Genomic DNA, 15,873 nt, shown 5'->3' with positions numbered 1-15,873 from the left:
CCATGAAGTCTCCTTACACAACTTCATCTCATCCGATCAGGATATCCTTCTATTCCTTCCTCCCTCATGTACTTGTTTAGCTTCCCCTTAAATGCGTCTACGCTATTCATCTCAACTACTCCACGTGGTAGCAAATCTCACATTCTATTCACCCACCGAGTAAAGAAGTTTCTCCCGAATGCCCCTGTGGATTAATTAGTGACTATCTTCTGTTTACGGCTCCAATCATTTTCCCTTCCTAGTGTGGGGACCCTAAGGCCAGTTGGAATTCCAGTGCTGCTGCAGGAACATAGGGGCAGGAATAGGCCATTCACCCCCTCAGGCTGCTTCCTGCACTTCCAATTAGATCAAGACTGAGCTGCTTATTACCCCCATCAATCTGCCTTGGTGCCTGGTCCTTAATACCCTTGCTTAAAAAAATACTGGCAACAGTCACGATTTTGAAATTTTCAGATCACCAAACCTCAACGGTGTTTTCGAGGGAAGAGTGTTGCAAATTTTCATTACACTTGAAGACACACTCCTTCACATCACCCCTTGGGGGAGACAGTGGTGTAGTGGCAATGTCACTGGGCTATTATTCCAGAGGCCCAGGCTAATGTTCTGGGGACCCGGGTTCAAATCTCACCATAGCATCTGGTGGAATTTAAATTCAGTTAATGAAACCTGGATTATAAAGCCAGCCTCAGTAATGGTGACCATGAAGCTATCGTCAATTGTTGTAAAAGCCCACCTGGTTCACGAATGCCCTTTAGGGAAGGAAATCTGCCGTCTTTTACCTGGCCTAGCCTACATGTGACTCCAGACCCACAGCGATGTGGTTGACTCTTAACTGCCTCCTGAAATGGCCGAGCAAGCCACTCAGTTCAAGGGCAATTAGGGATGGGCACAAATGCTGGCCTAGCCAGCGATGCCCATAACCTATGAAAGGATAAATTTTTTAAAAAAGCCCTGGAAGGTCCAGCTCTAATTTGTCCCCAGCAGAAGAAAGTTTCCTATTAAATCATTTAACCTGAAAACACCTCCATTAGATCACCCTTTGGACTTGTATACTTGAGGAAATACAAGACTGGGCCTTGAATTCTGTTATCGTAGCAAGAACTGGAGCTTAAACCTCACACCTCCTTATCTCAGTATTTAAAACCATCCCCAACAACTAGAGTCAACATGGTCGCCTAGATAAGCAGACTGTGCAGCAATCAGCTGGGCAAGGATTCAGAGGGGTGTGATGTGGAAATCCCAGTGCCATTTTAATTTGTTGTTTCTGTAAATGGTAACTTTCCAATTTCTGTTCCCTGTAGGAAAGGGGGTGACCAGTGGGTCACTGAGGGGAGGGTTCACTGTTGCTTAAAGCCTCCACATCTCTGATTCTGTTTTAGGGTTTGGGTTTGTGACATTTGAGAGTGAAGATATCGTGGAAAAGGTTTGCGAGATTCACTTCCATGAAATCAACAACAAGATGGTGAGTGAGGAGCAGGCGTGTGTGCTTTGGGGTCACATGCTCCATGTGTTATGTGGGAGAAGGGTTGTGTTGTTTGGGGAGGGAGGGTTCGTGTCTTGCGATGTGGGTGGAGAGACCGTCTGTGGTGTGGGGGGTGGGGTCACGTTGGTGTGGAGGAAGAGCCGTGTCTTGCGGTGTTTGTGGAGGAGGGAGGGGGGGGAACAAGGGCCCGCGTGTGACAATGTTGGGGGAAGGGGCCTTGTGTGCTGCAGGGGAGGAGGGCGTGTATGGTGATGTGGCGGGTGTAGGGGTTGCCTGACTTGTATTTACCTCTGTTTGTTGAATTGGTCCTGAGGCAAACTCGGGCACATTTTTGACATGAATGTTTGTATTTCAGAGAATTTCTTCCTTGGTTCCTGTCTGCCAACTTACTCAGTGCTTCCCGGTCTCACTGCAACAGGCAGCTTTCTGAGCCTGACCAGCAGCTGGCTCTGTTATAGGAGTTCCATCATCTCTAGATTGATAGCCAGGAGCTTTGGCCCAGACACTTGCCTTAGTCTAATTTAAACCTTGAGAAAAATCGCAAACTCTCCGTCAGGACTTGCAAAAAAAAAAGTTGGAGAATTTTCAGTGGGTTTAACGGGGGCAGTGATTTCCTCTGCTCACCTCTGTCGTTGGCTCAGTGGCCATTTACATCTGGTCACTGGCCTGGGATATGCTGCGGCGATTATGATGTTGATCTTGATTTGAGCAGTAAATGTTTGAAGTGGGGGCATTAAATCAGGGTTGAGTTACCCTCTCCCCATGTTGACCTGTCCTTTCTCCAGCATTGACTGTTAGATGGAGATAGGGCCCGAGAATTCTGGCTAATGGCTGTCATGGCCCCAACGCTGGGGAGCTGAGTCCAGCTCTAGTCTGCCCACTCCCTCTCCTCTCCAACTTGGATGGGTCAGCACCATGCCAAGGGCTGCAATTGGGCCATTAATCCCTCAGGAAGCTCCAGTCAACGTTCTTATTTCTAACCCTCGTTCCTGTGCTGTAGCCCCTGTAGCATGGTTTGCTTCATTGCATGTGTGTGAATGATGATGCTGTTGACTCACTGTAAGAAAAGAGCTAACTGGTCTGTTTGACTTGGCATAGGTGGAGTGTAAGAAAGCACAGCCCAAGGAAGTGATGTCACCAACAGGAACAGCCAGGGGGCGCTCTCGAGTAATGCCCTATGGGATGGATGCCTTCATGTTGGGGATTGGCATGCTGGGTAAGAGTGGCGATTCAGCCACATGTAACCAGGCCCTGAAATCTCTCCGCTTCCACTCTCCCTCCCAGGCGCTCTCTCCCACCCTCCCTCCCTCCCCCTCCCCCCAGCCCCTCTCTCCTGCCCCCCTAACTCTCCCGTTCCTCTCTCACTTGCCCCTTCTCCCTCCCAGAACCTAAATTCATTTCTTTACATCTTTCTATGGCTGATGTCACAGGCAAGGTGTTGCCTTGGGTTTATTTACAGAAAAATGGGGCAGAGTCCTGGAAAAGCAAACCCCTTCCCAAACTGCAGTGAAAGTCCCACAATCCCAGGCAATGCAAATGGAATTCAGCCACTGTAAACATTAGGCGCTGACTATGGATTTTTAATCCTCCTCCTCCCCTCCCTCCGTGAGGCAGTGGCTCTAACTGGGGGAACACTTTCATGGCCACTGCTGATGCTCCATTCCTGTTACCCGGCTATTTCCCAGCCCTGTTCACTATCCACAAGCTCTATCACATGGTGAAACTGGTACACGTGCAAGGATTGACCAATAGTGGAATGTCCCACGCCCCTCCCCTATGGTGGTCTTTTCATGACTACAATGTTACCTGGGGCCAGTCAGTCACTGTGAAGAATTCTGTAGCTTGTGTAAAACATATGTTCTTATGTTCAATCATGGAAATAAGAAATTGGAGCAGGAGTAGGCCATTCGGCCCCTCAAGCCTGCCCTGCCATTCAATAAGATCATGGCTGATCAGCCCCAGGCCTCAACTCCTCTTTCATGCTAGCTCCTCATACCCTCAACTCCCCGATATTTCAAAAATCTACCTACCTCCTCTTTAAATACTTTCAGTGATCTAGCCTCCACAACTCTCTGGGGTAGAGAATTCCACACATTCACTACCCCCTGAGAGAAGAAATTCCTTCACATCTCAGTTTTAAATGAGTGTCCCCTTATTCTGTAACTATGTCCCCTAGTTCGAGATTCCCCCACTAGTGGAAACATCTTCTCAACATCGACCCTATCAAGCCCCCTCAGAATCTTGTACATTTCAATGAGATCACCCCTCATTCTTCTAAACTCTAATGAATAAAGGTCAAACCTTTTCAGCCGTTCTTGCTAAGTCAACCCCTTCATCCCAGGAATCAGCCAGGTGAATCTCTTTTGAGCTGTCTCCAATGCCAGTATATCCTTTCTTAAATATGGGGACTAAAACTGTACACAGTACCTCCAGGTGCAGCCTCACCAACAACCTGAACAGTTGTAACAAGATTCCCCTATTTTTAAACTCCAACCCCCCTAGCAACACAGGCCAAAATTCCATTTGCTGCCTTAATTCCTTGCTGCACCTGCATGCTAACTTTGTGTTTCATGCACAAGAACACCCCCCAGATCCCTCTGTGCTGCACTTTTTTGGAGTTGTGAATTTGCTATTTCTTTCTTGCAGGGTACCCAGGTTTCCAGGCTGCTTCGTATGCAAGTCGTGGTTACACAGGACTTGCTCCCGGTTATACCTACCAGTTTCCCGGTATGTTGGGCTGTTTGTACCAAGAGGTTTACCAATGCTAAGCTCATTCTCCCCCGATCCCTTAGATTAATTACTTAAAAACTCTCCCTATTTTCAGTGAACTTTCTTTAGTTGAATGTAGTGTTGCAGCTTTCTTTTAATGTCTCTCTTATTTAATTTCCTTTCTTTGTATTCCTCTTTCTAGGGCCATTACTGCTGCCTCCAGCCACCACACTTCCATCTTCAGCCGGGAGGGCTGGACAGTCTGGAGTGCAAACGTCACAGTGGCCTCCATCAATGCTGCTGCAGGATTGGCCAACAGGAGGTGAGCTTCTGTAGGACAGGACAGGGCCTACCATGTTTGACTTTACACCCCCACCCTCTGTCTGCCCCCCTGGCTCTGGGAGGAAGGGGGAGGCAGTGGCATATAGTGGTAATGTCACTGGGCTAGTAATCCAGAGCCCCAGGTTAATGCTCTGCCATGGCAACTGGTGAAATTTAAACTCCATTAATAAAATCTAGGATTAAAAGCTAGCATCAGTAATGGTCACCATAAACCATTGTCGATTGTTGTAAAAACCCATCTGGTTCACTAATGTTCTTTAGGGAAGGAAATCTGCTGGCCTTACCTGGCCTGGCCTACATGTGACTCCAGACCCACAGCAATGTGGTTGACACTTAACTGCCCTCTGAAACCTCGCAAGCTACTCAGTTGTATCAAACTGTGACAAAGTGGCTCCTTCCCTAACAGCACTGTGGGTGTACCTACACTACATGGACTGCAGCTGCTCACCAAAACCACCCAATCGGGGTTGGGCAATAAATGCTGGCCGAGCTAGTGGCACCCACTTCTCTTCTTGTAATTTAAATAGTGAAGAGAAATATTTTGGATATTAACATTTTTCAGGTGGGATCGATGGGGATGAAGAGAGGGCAGGATAATGACATGGTTTCAGATTAATTTGTACCAACAGCTTTAATACAAACCTCAAGGACCTGGGCTCACAGTCTCAATGGAGTCTGTTCTCAAAGTGAATAAGGCCCCCAGAGTACGGGGTGGGGAGGCGGTTGTGGGGGGGTCACAGTAAGGGGGTGGTGCTCAATATCCAAAATATTTTCTGTCAATGTTAAAATGGCTACACAATTAATTCAGTGGGGACAAGTTTAATGAAACATTTATAAAAACAAAAAGCTAAAAGCTACTGCGGATGCTGGAAATCCAAAACAAAAACAGAATTACCTGGAAAAACTCAGCAGGTCTGGCAGCATCGGCGGAGAAGAAATCAGTTAACATTTCGAGCCTTCATGGCCCTTCGGCAGAACTGAAGCATAGTTAGAAGGGAGAAACCAATTTATCTTTCTCCCTTCTTCTAACTATGCTTCAGTTCTGCCGAAGGGCCATGAAGGCTCGAAACGTTAACTGATTTCTTCTCCGCCGATGCTGCCAGACCTGCTGAGTTTTTCCAGGTAATTCTGTTTTTGTTAATGAAACATTTTCCATTTTTGCCCCTCCCCCACACCGCACAATTCCCCATCTCTGTATCACTTTGTAATTTAAACTGTGCTGATTGGCTGAAGGTTGTTTGAGGATGGTTTTCGGGAGAATCACTGGCAAGATGGGCTGAAGCTCAGATTATATTTCTCCGTGCTTTTCTAAAATTGCTGTGTTGAAAACTTGACCAATGTAATGTGAATGGATGTCCACTGGGTGGCAGTGTTATACACAAATCTACGCTGGTGCAGTTTCAAATTGCCTGTTTTTAAATGAGTTATTTTCTAACCCAACTAAACCCGCTGTCTGTTTTTGAAGCTGCTGAGGACTGTGCTGCACGCCCACCCTGTAACATTCTGCGTCCCAGTAGGGCTCCTGAGATCTCCAAGAGTGACAATCAGTGAACTTAGGGGGTGACTTGACCCAGAGACTCTAACTCTTCACCTTCTGTAACAAGCTCAAGCTGGTGTCCTCACTGGGTGAGAACTCACCATTGCAGTTAATTATGAAGGCACTTGCCAGTATGGGGTCTCTGCATAAAAGGTCTCGCTGACTGTAGGATTTAATGCTCTGACATTGTCTCTCTCCCGACCCCTCTTGTAAAGAAGCTGATTTATCAAAGTACAGTTCCACAGTGGACACTGTTCATCTGTATCCTTGCCAGGGAGTATCGGCTGATCATTTAACCACGTGAGAGCCACAATGGAGTCTTGACCTGGGTTCAGCCGGTATCCACTGACCAGCACAGCTGGGAAGCAGGAATTCTGGCCCAGCTTTCTGTCTCTAACCCAGGCACATCAAAGCCAGTCGTATCAAAGTTAACCTCACTCGCCTATTCGGGTTAAGACCAACTAGCTCAGCACAGACCGGGATGCAAACCTGAGTTGCCCCAGGTCTAAAGGGCCCCATTTCCACACCCTATTAAGTCACCAGAACGTAGTGCACAGGTGTATTGTCAACTTGTGAAAGTTACTATTGTTTCAGAATCAAGTCTTGATGAAGACAGATTGCCGGTGTCCAGGTGCAAGCTCTGTTTACAGTCAATCTCAGAGTGTAACTGGAGCAGAGAGGCAATTAGCAGAGGGTCACAGGAAGCCATATCTTCCCTGGCTGTACTCCTGGACCTTGCTTGGTGGCAGGATCTGGTTATGTAGAGTAATTGGAGGAGAGCAGCACTCTGCTCAGTTGGCTAGTGGAGTGCGGTGTATGTCATATGTGACTCCTGCTCCAGGGCAGAGATGGTTTATTGATGGTGGATCTCAGGTGTTGTGTTGATCTCTCTCATTCTTCCTCTCTTTCCCCCACCCTCCCCCCATCTCTCTCAGCAATCCCCCTCACCGCGTATGGACCAATGGCAGCAGCTGCAGCAGCGGCGGTGGTTCGAGGGACAGGTAAGGAAACAGGCTGAAGCTGGACTCGCACCAGAATCACTCCAGACTCTCACTCACACTGTACTCAATCCAAAATCATGACCAACTCACCCTGGAATCACCTCCGACCCCGGAATCGTTTCCACCCTAGAATTGTACTCCAAAATCATCCTAACTCTGTGCTCAGGCCAGAACCAGCCACACCCGACACTAAACCTGGAATGATCCTTACTCTGGAATTATCCCCCCTCTACACTCGCCTCGAAATTACGCTCCAGAACCATCCCCGCTCTGCACTCACTCTGGGATCAGCCACACAGCTGGAAACGCCCTCACCCTGCACTAACCCCGGAATTGCCTCTCACTGGCCTAATCTGCACTCACTCCAGAATCACTCCTGCTCTGGAATCACCCACATCCCGCACACAATCAGTAAATGGTCAGTGGTCTGGGATGGGGTCGATCAGTAACTGGCCAGAGTATATGATCTGTATTGATGAGTCCACTGACTTACTACTTGTTTTTGGCAGGTTCAACCCCAACCCGCACGGGAGGCTTCCTGGGCACCACCAGCCCAGGCCCCATGGCAGACCTGTACGGGGCAGCTAATCAGGACTCTGGGGTCAGCAGTTACATCAGTGCGGCCAGCCCTGCCCCAAGCACTGGATTCGGCCACAGTCTGGGGGTAAGTGTCACCCTGATCTCACTGGGAGAGCAAGAGGCAAATTATCACTCTCAACACCAGGGGTCAGTCATGAGTCATCAAACTGCCAGGAAGATGTAACTAAGATCCCAGTTATCCTCCATTTCAAGTGTGTGACCAATGACGTGCTGATGATTTATGCCAGGATGTTTTTAATCCTACTCCATGGCCTTTTACAGCCTGCCTGCCCTCTGATTCTCACTAGGTTCCTTGCTCTGTGGACCTCTGGGGCTCATCCCCATTGTGACCAGTCATGGGAGGTTGGCTTGATTCAGTCTTGTCCCTGTCCTTCCAGGAGAGGACAGCACTGGGAATGGGAATGCTTTTGGACTGTGCCAGGTTATTCCAATAAGTGTGGAGGGGCTGATTTAAAATAACCCCATTGTCTTTCCTGCTACCTTGAGGAAGTGCTTGACTTTCATTTGGCAACTGAGTATGAAGGGATGACTGAAACTGGCATGTGTTTGTGTGTGTGGGGGAATGGCAGGTGTGGACCTTAGTGCAAAGTGTTGTGAGGCTCATGAGGGCAAGTCCTTGGAATGGCCCCACTTGGGGATTGTCACTCTTGGCAGCAGGAGCTCGGAGAATGACAGGATTCAACCTGAGAGGCGAGGGGAGAAGTGGGTGCCTGGCAGACCTGGCCCCACCTCTGAATGAGGAGATGGGGTGTGGGGGGTGGTGGTGTGTGTGTCTGTGAGGAGGATGCTGGGTAGCCGTCGGTTCCTGTGAGGAGAGTCGATGTAATTCTGCATCATCCCTGGAAAACAGTTCAATCGTTGGCCAACCTGATCTCAAGGACCATGACAACCGTCGATTGTTGCGAAAACCCATCTGGTTCACTAATGCCCTTTAGGGAAGGAAATCTGCCATCCTTACCTGGTCTGGCCTACATATGACTCCAGACCCTACCATTAACACCCCTTTTGTCTTGTGTCCATGACATCTTTGTCAATCTCACCATAGCCCCCACCCATCCCTGACTTTCTATTTAGCTCCGCCCCCCTCTTAAACAGTATAAAAATCCATCACTTTTCTAATTCTCTTTAGCTCTGGAGTCATACGGACGTGAAATGTTAACTCTGTTTCTCTCTCCACAGATGCTGCCGGACCTGCTGAGTTTTTCCAGCGTTTTCTGTTTTTATTACCGCAGCAACCTGCCTGGCTCTTAACTACCCTCTGCAGCAGCCTCACAAAGCCACTCCATTCAAGGGCATTTAGGGATGGGCAACACATGCTGACCTTGCCAGTGATGCCCACACCCCATGAATGAATAAAGGATTAAAAAAAATCCTTCTCTGTGAGCTGGGAGAGGGGCAGTGCTGGAAAGATGAAATGACAACTCTCTCAAACCCTGTCCCAAATCTCGGATTCACACCAGCAAAGCAACCAACAGATTTTGTTTCTTTTTATAACCCATGGCCTTTCGGAAAGGAAAGCTGACACCCTTCCTTGGCCTGGACTCCAGTCCCGCACCAACATGGTTAACTATTAACTGCCCTCCGAAGTACCGAAACTACTACTACTGGCAGTTTAAGGAGAGAAGCCCATCACTGCCACTTTCTCTGGGCAATAAATGCAGCATTGCCCAGATCCTGAGAGTTAGATAAGTGAATAAAACTCCTTAAGTCCGCTTCATAGTGTGTATGTCCCGGGAAAGACGTTTTGAGCCTGATTTTTAGAAACTGCTGATTTCAGGATAGATGATGGTGGAATGTGTTGTGAATGATAAAGAAGGATATTCAAGAGCGCCATTTAATAACTTTTCCTCATCCCAAGGCGTTTCCCAACCGATGTAGCGCAGTCCCTATTGGAGCTTAAGAAACACGGTGAACTAAAGATGATTTAGACGTTGGCGTTCACTGGGCCCTTGCCGACCTAGCAAGTTTCTATTCAGCACCCTGAGTACCTCTCTTCCCATCATCATCACCCCCCTGGCCCCACCCTCATTTTATTTCAAAAACTGCCCAAGGGCTATGAGGCAGGGTACTCAGTGCCCCGAGATTTAAGTGACCCGAGTGATGGCCCAGGTTCTCGTGACCTCTGTCCAAGTCTCTGCTCACTCTTCCCCTTCTCTCCTCTGTTTCAGGGGCCTTTGATTGCGACAGCTTTCACAAATGGTTACCACTAAAGCAGAGGCACGAAAATCTGAAAAAGGAAGTAAGTTGTTAAAATGCCATTGTTCTGAGATGTTGCTTGGTTGTCTTGTACGATTTATTATTGTTTTGTGAGCATCTTAATTCCCTACAACACCCAGACCATAAATATGTGATGGGAGGACCCGGGCTTTGATGGTCAGTCCATGAATCACCTGATCTCTTGCCAATTGGCTTCAGCACCCAGAAGCTGGGAAGGAAAAGACACAGAGAGAGGCGGCATTGAAACAAGTATCGATAGAAGCTTAAAATTACAAAGAGATATCAAAATGGACTAAAATGTGGCAAATGGATGTCCATGTAGAATGGTGAAAAGTTAGAAATATGTGAAATTAAGGGTCGGCCGTGACTGTTTTTGAGCACTGGATAGTTCTGGCCGGGACTCAAATGCATCCACAGCCCAGGCACGCACACTTCTGCTCTGAAGTACACCAGCTAACTAGCTGGATTTCATTCTCTCTTGCCAGAGGGAAGCAGGTAGAGCGAGTACAAGAATTTGCAAAGTTTGCAGGCATCCCCATGGAAGCCTGCTGTGCCAGCTGTATTTCAGCCAACACGGCAAACCCAGGAGCAGTCACTTAACAGCTAAGAGCTCACCCGCTGAGGACTGCAGTTCTTAGCTTCAAACGTGTACAGCATGCATGCAATGAGAGCAATGTTGCCACGCACAATGTGACAGAGCAACAGCCTATCCTCGTCCATCGAAATCTTCGTCTGAATCTTCTACAGCAGAACAACATGTGACCTCACCCTCTGGCGAGCTGGCACTTATGCTATCATTGCCCCCCCCTTTCTCTGCCCCTATCATTGCCCCCTGCCCTGCACCACCTGGCAGAGTGATGGTATGTTACACACTGCAGAGCCGTCTCCTCATGAAGCAACAACCCTCACCACCATCTGACAGGTGAGAAGCTGGACAGCAGGAGGGCAAGGGATGGAGGCTGCACCCTAGACAGCTTCTTTCTGCCCAGGCTGTACATGAAGAACTAATTCAAGTGAGATATCAGTAACCTCAACCCCAATTCCCTGTTCAGCAAAGGTCCCACACACACACCTTACCTTCGATCTGTCACTGACCATCACGGGTTCCTCTTGGCTATATGGCTGAAAAAGTGCCAACACAAAATAAACATTTCAAACCAAATTTATAAATGACATCACGGATGAATTAAGTGCGGTAGAGACGGGTTCAATCAAAACTTTTGAAAGAGAATTGGATAAGCACCTGAGGGGCAAAAAGCTCCAAGCCTACAAGGAAAGGGCGGGGGAGTGGACGAGGTGAGTTGCTCTTTCAGAGAGTTGGTAGAGATGATGGGCCGAATGGCCTCCTGTGTTGTAACCAATACATGATTCTATAACGCATTCAAACTTAAACTTATCATCCTTGTGCATTCCCCTAGTGCCTGTCTTCCATGTGTCTTTGCCTGTCCTAGTGCTCCTACACAGTGCTATCCCAGTGGCTCCAGTGGAGGAGATTACAGATGACTTTGGAGGCTGATCCTGAGCAGCTCTGAACCTACAATGCTCGACTAGGTGGCAGCAGTCTGGGCTGATTGGCTGACGGGCAAAAGCAGGGGCACTGGCGGAGTGGCTGCTGGGGGCACGAATGCTGGCATCCCAAGAGAGGACAGCAGGATTGTGCTCCATGAAGCCACTGCCACCCTCCTGGTTGGAGGAGCAATCCAAGTAATTGAGGATAGACTGCTGGATGGCGTGACCCTCTACAATTTCCTTTGAATCCTGGTATCCACAGTCAAGTTGGCAGCAGCCTGAACTTCCATTGCAGAATTTTAGTGGAAGCTGCTGGTGCTGCAATGGAAATGGCCGTGGACCATCGGGCACAACAGTGTAATTGGGTGTCTCAAGTAATGTTGACAAGAGTTGGTTACTGCTTATATTTTGGAAAGAATGGGCTCTGTGGTCTGCACTAAACCCTGAGGCAAGTTGATGCCCGACTCCTCCATGCTCCTTGACATTGAGGGCAGCTTTTTATCAGGCTTCCCGATGAATTAAGCATTTTGTTTTGTGGAGCCTCCTCCTCCATCAAAATCCTCACCTGAACCTTCTGCAGCAGACCCCATGTGTGACCTCTCCCTCTGGCGAGATGGGGAGGGGGGATCTGAGCATTTGAGATGGGGAGGGGGTGAGCTGGTCCATGCCCTATCATTGCCCTCTGCTGTGCACTGTGTACTGTGCCTCAGTACATGGAGACCCATTTCTATGCTTATCTCTCGGAGCAACTTTACCCACTCGACCTCATCACCAAAACCTTTACAAGAAATGCAACCCCCCACCCCCCAACCAAACCCCACCTTTCCTCTTCTCCAACTCCAGCCCACAGTATCGAGGCCTATCCATCCATCAGAGAACCACATGGTCATGAATATAAAGCTCTGAATCAGAGCTGAGAGCTTCCTTCAGTTATTTTATTAACTCATACTAAAAACATCGAAGGACCGAATTATGTTGGATCCCAATTATTAAAGCCTTGCCACAGGCCCAGAGACTGAAAAGTCTCATTCTCCCCTGCCTCTCCTCCACCCACCCCCCCTCTACCTCCATCCAGCCCCAAGGCCATATGGCAGATACAGTCTTTCCATTAATGGCCTCCTCCTCCTCTTTGAAAACACCAGCACCCCCTTCCCCACATTGAACATTCAGACCCCCCTCCCCATCTCAAACACTCAGACCCCCCTCCCCATCTCAAACACTCAGACCCCCCTCCCCATCTCAAACACTCAGACCCCCCTCCCCATCTCAAACACTCAGACCCCCCTCCCCATCTCAAACACTCAGACCCCCCTCCCCATCTCAAACACTCAGACCCCCCTCCCCATCTCAAACACTCAGACCCCCCTCCCCATCTCAAACACTCAGACCCCCCTCCCCATCTCAAACACTCAGACCCCCCTCCCCATCTCAAACACTCAGACCCCCCTCCCCATCTCAAACACTCAGACCCCCCTCCCCATCTCAAACGCTCAGACCCCCCTCCCCATCTCAAACTCTCAGACCCCCCTCCCCATCTCAAACACTCAGACCCCCCTCCCCATCTCAAACACTCAGACCCCCCTCCCCATCTCAAACACTCAGAATCCCACCTTATCTCAAATACTGGCTTAGTTAAGGCAGTTATACTAGGACAAGCTTTTTTTTTCAATCAAATATAAATGCTGCCTTGACCCACCCAACACTGGTCTGACTTGAGGATGTTTTCTGGTCCTCAACTCAGAAAAAACCCCTTCACTAGTTGAGGAACCTAAGAGGAAACATAGCCTAAAAATTAGAACCAGGCATTTTGAGAGTGAAGTTAGGAAACACTTCTATGTGCAAAGGGCCTTAGGACTTTGGAACTCTCTCCTGTAAAAGGCAATTGATGTTGATTGATCAATTGTTAGTTTTCAATCCGAGATTGGTAAATTTTTGTTAACAAAAGATATTGAGGGATATGGAGCTAGTCAGAGATCAGCCATGATCTTGTTGAATAGCAGATCATGCTCGAGGGGTTCTCAATGGCTTCCTCCTGTTACTGCTGGTTCATACAACTCCTGCTGCATACACACAATGTCGGGTGAGGGCATGTCTCGCCACGTAGAACGGCAGTGATTGTCTAGGTTCACTCAAATGTAGAATGGCCGAGTGCTTGGACAGTGCTCAGCATCAATGGGACCAGACTCCAGAGGAGTCCACACCTTCAACTTGGGGAATGATGGAGAAGAAAAACCATCTCCTGTGTGTTCTGGATCCTTCAGAAACAAAACTGACTGAACTCCTGGAGCCCCTCATCCCTCACAAACAGGGTAAGAGACTGGAATGTGTTCCAGTGTGGCTTAGCTGTTGGTCATCTGCTCTGTCCCACAGTCAAGAGAGTGTGTTAAACTGTCTGCATCAGCTTGTGAGAGGGTGGGATGGAGACAGGCGCTACCCTTTCCTGTGAGCCCTCGTTATGTGCCTGCTACATCTTCTTGTGGCTCAGTGTAGCTGTGTTTCAGTCTGATCCCACCACCGCCTCTGCACAACCTCCAGGCAATCTTTTTGTTTCTGTGAATGTTATTCTCAGCTTATCCCTCAAGCTCGGGAAGGGGGCCACATTTTCCCAACTCCCAGGTTGTGGGAGGGATATTTGCTGTTTTGATTTCTCTCCCTATTACACTTACTGATGGACTGAGATTGCGTTAATAAAGTGTCTCTCGTGACTTTGGGGCATCCCAAAACATTCTCTAAACAGTGAAGTAGTGTTTGAAGTGTAGTGGGATTTGAATGTATGACACTCCGACTCAAAATGCAAGAATGCCACCACTGAACCAAGGCTGACAGGGGTACACCTTTTGGCATCTAGGATCCCAGGGACATGTTGTCTAGTGGATCCCCCACTGACTACCCCACCCCCACTCCTGGTTGGGACACTGTGTGTGTTTACGGCCCTGAGTCACATTGAGATTCCTTTTCCTGCTCATTTACAAAGCAAATCGCTGTTTTAAAGCCCAATGACATCACTTAGAGAGAGCTGAGATACTCGCAGGTTCTGAAGTGGGTTGAGTTGTCGCTATGCAGCACACAAGGGGCTCCTGGAACCATGCTGCCTGAAGGCGAGTACACTCCCAGGTTGTTGCTTGAATCAGCCCTGTGAAAACAAGAGGTCAGGAAAACACGCAAGTTGCAGTTTGTTGCTTTGGAAACAAATTGGCACATTTTATAGCTGCGTTTGGATCCAATAATGGCATCTGTCTTTGTTTCTCTTCCCTCCAGGGCCCCAGCCTATCAGCAAGAGGAGGAGGAAACATGGGTTTTGGTGGAGCTCAGGCGACTTTTTAATAATTTTACTGCACACACTGACTTACTACCATAAACTCAACTCCGACCACCCCACCCCATCAACCGAAGAAAACATCTCACTCCTTCACTAACATTTAAAGTTTACGCTTTTGTTTTTCCTGATTTTTTTTTTTGTTTAATTTATTTTATTTTATTTTTTTTAGCTTAATGATCGATCAGTTTTAAGCCGTGTCTTCTTTTTTGTTGTTGCTTATTTGAAAGTGTTTAGATGCATTCTTTTTAAAATGGGAGTTTTGTGATTGTATTAGAAAATTTTCCTAAGGACGTTTTTCTTCATTTTTTTGACCATTTTTTGGCCAGATCTTGTTTTTAATGAGTAAGAGCTAAAGAGGGTAATGTAAAACACTCCTGAAGAAAATGGAATCTTATCTAAAAAACAATTTATTTTGATATTCTTTGTAAATGTCATCTATTAACACTGAATTCCAGTTATCATGGAACAAAAAAACAACATCTGCAGGACAAAAATGTATATTTTGGTAAAAAAAAAACACTATGAATCATAAAAGTATTTTTTTCTGAAATTGGATAAAACATTTCTGTAAAATATGTAAATAGAACAAGCTGGATTTGTATTTGCCTTCTGCACAAAAGGTTCTTTTTTGAGTACGGTAGTATTTTTTTGAGAAAAGGGGAGGCCCGAGGCCCCTACACAGCCTGAGACTTAGCAATACTGTAGATGACCTTTGACTTCCCAGGAGATTCTGTAGTTGACGTCGTAAGGGGCTAATTTACTGTAGAATTGTGTTTTTTTTCTTTGACTTCTCATTTAAATGAAGGACATTGGTAAGAAATGAATGGTACCTCAAGAGGTCATAAAGCTGCTAAACAAAAAGAATAAATAAATAAAATCCACACACTACATATCTATAAAGGTTGTGTAGGCCGGGCCAGGTCTCCATTTTTTTGACCCTAGTTTGAGAAAGAATGGTTGTTGCTATAGCTACCACTATTTTACCTCAGCTGGTCACTTCCACAAAGCTGTCAACTCTCCTGGTTTTTATCCGTAGTACTCGTACATGCTTAGTCTGTTTTTTGTTTATTTTAAACTCTTGTGAACAGCCTGCACTTCCAATCAGCTGGAAGGTGCATCCTAACTGACCTTGCTCACCTTGAGTAATGTAACGTGG

At 47.5% G+C, this 15,873-nt stretch overlaps 1 protein-coding gene across 2 annotated transcripts in view; it reads left to right on the top strand.

Moving 5' to 3' along the window:
* The window catches only part of msi1b (musashi RNA binding protein 1b), a 139,948-nt gene extending 124,379 nt beyond the window's left edge, over positions 1-15,569 (top strand). The window contains exons 8-15 of one of the 2 annotated variants that reach the window (XM_078553959.1): positions 1,380-1,462; positions 2,582-2,699; positions 4,130-4,210; positions 4,395-4,514; positions 7,007-7,072; positions 7,582-7,736; positions 9,841-9,911; positions 14,657-15,569. In XM_078553959.1, coding sequence (XP_078410085.1) covers positions 1,380-1,462; positions 2,582-2,699; positions 4,130-4,210; positions 4,395-4,514; positions 7,007-7,072; positions 7,582-7,736; positions 9,841-9,882 — 665 coding nt within the window. In that variant the 3' untranslated portion in view covers positions 9,883-9,911; positions 14,657-15,569. The remainder of the gene's footprint in view (positions 1-1,379; positions 1,463-2,581; positions 2,700-4,129; positions 4,211-4,394; positions 4,515-7,006; positions 7,073-7,581; positions 7,737-9,840; positions 9,912-14,656) is intronic. The other variant, XM_078553960.1, reaches the window with a different exon arrangement.
* Positions 15,570-15,873: the final 304 nt, after the last annotated feature.

The sequence above is a fragment of the Cetorhinus maximus genome, chromosome 12 (genome assembly GCF_964194155.1).
Source record: "Cetorhinus maximus chromosome 12, sCetMax3.hap1.1, whole genome shotgun sequence".
NCBI classification, from domain to species: domain Eukaryota; kingdom Metazoa; phylum Chordata; class Chondrichthyes; order Lamniformes; family Cetorhinidae; genus Cetorhinus; species Cetorhinus maximus.
Note: the sequence above shows the minus strand (reverse complement) of the source record. Positions and strands in the feature narration are given on the sequence as shown.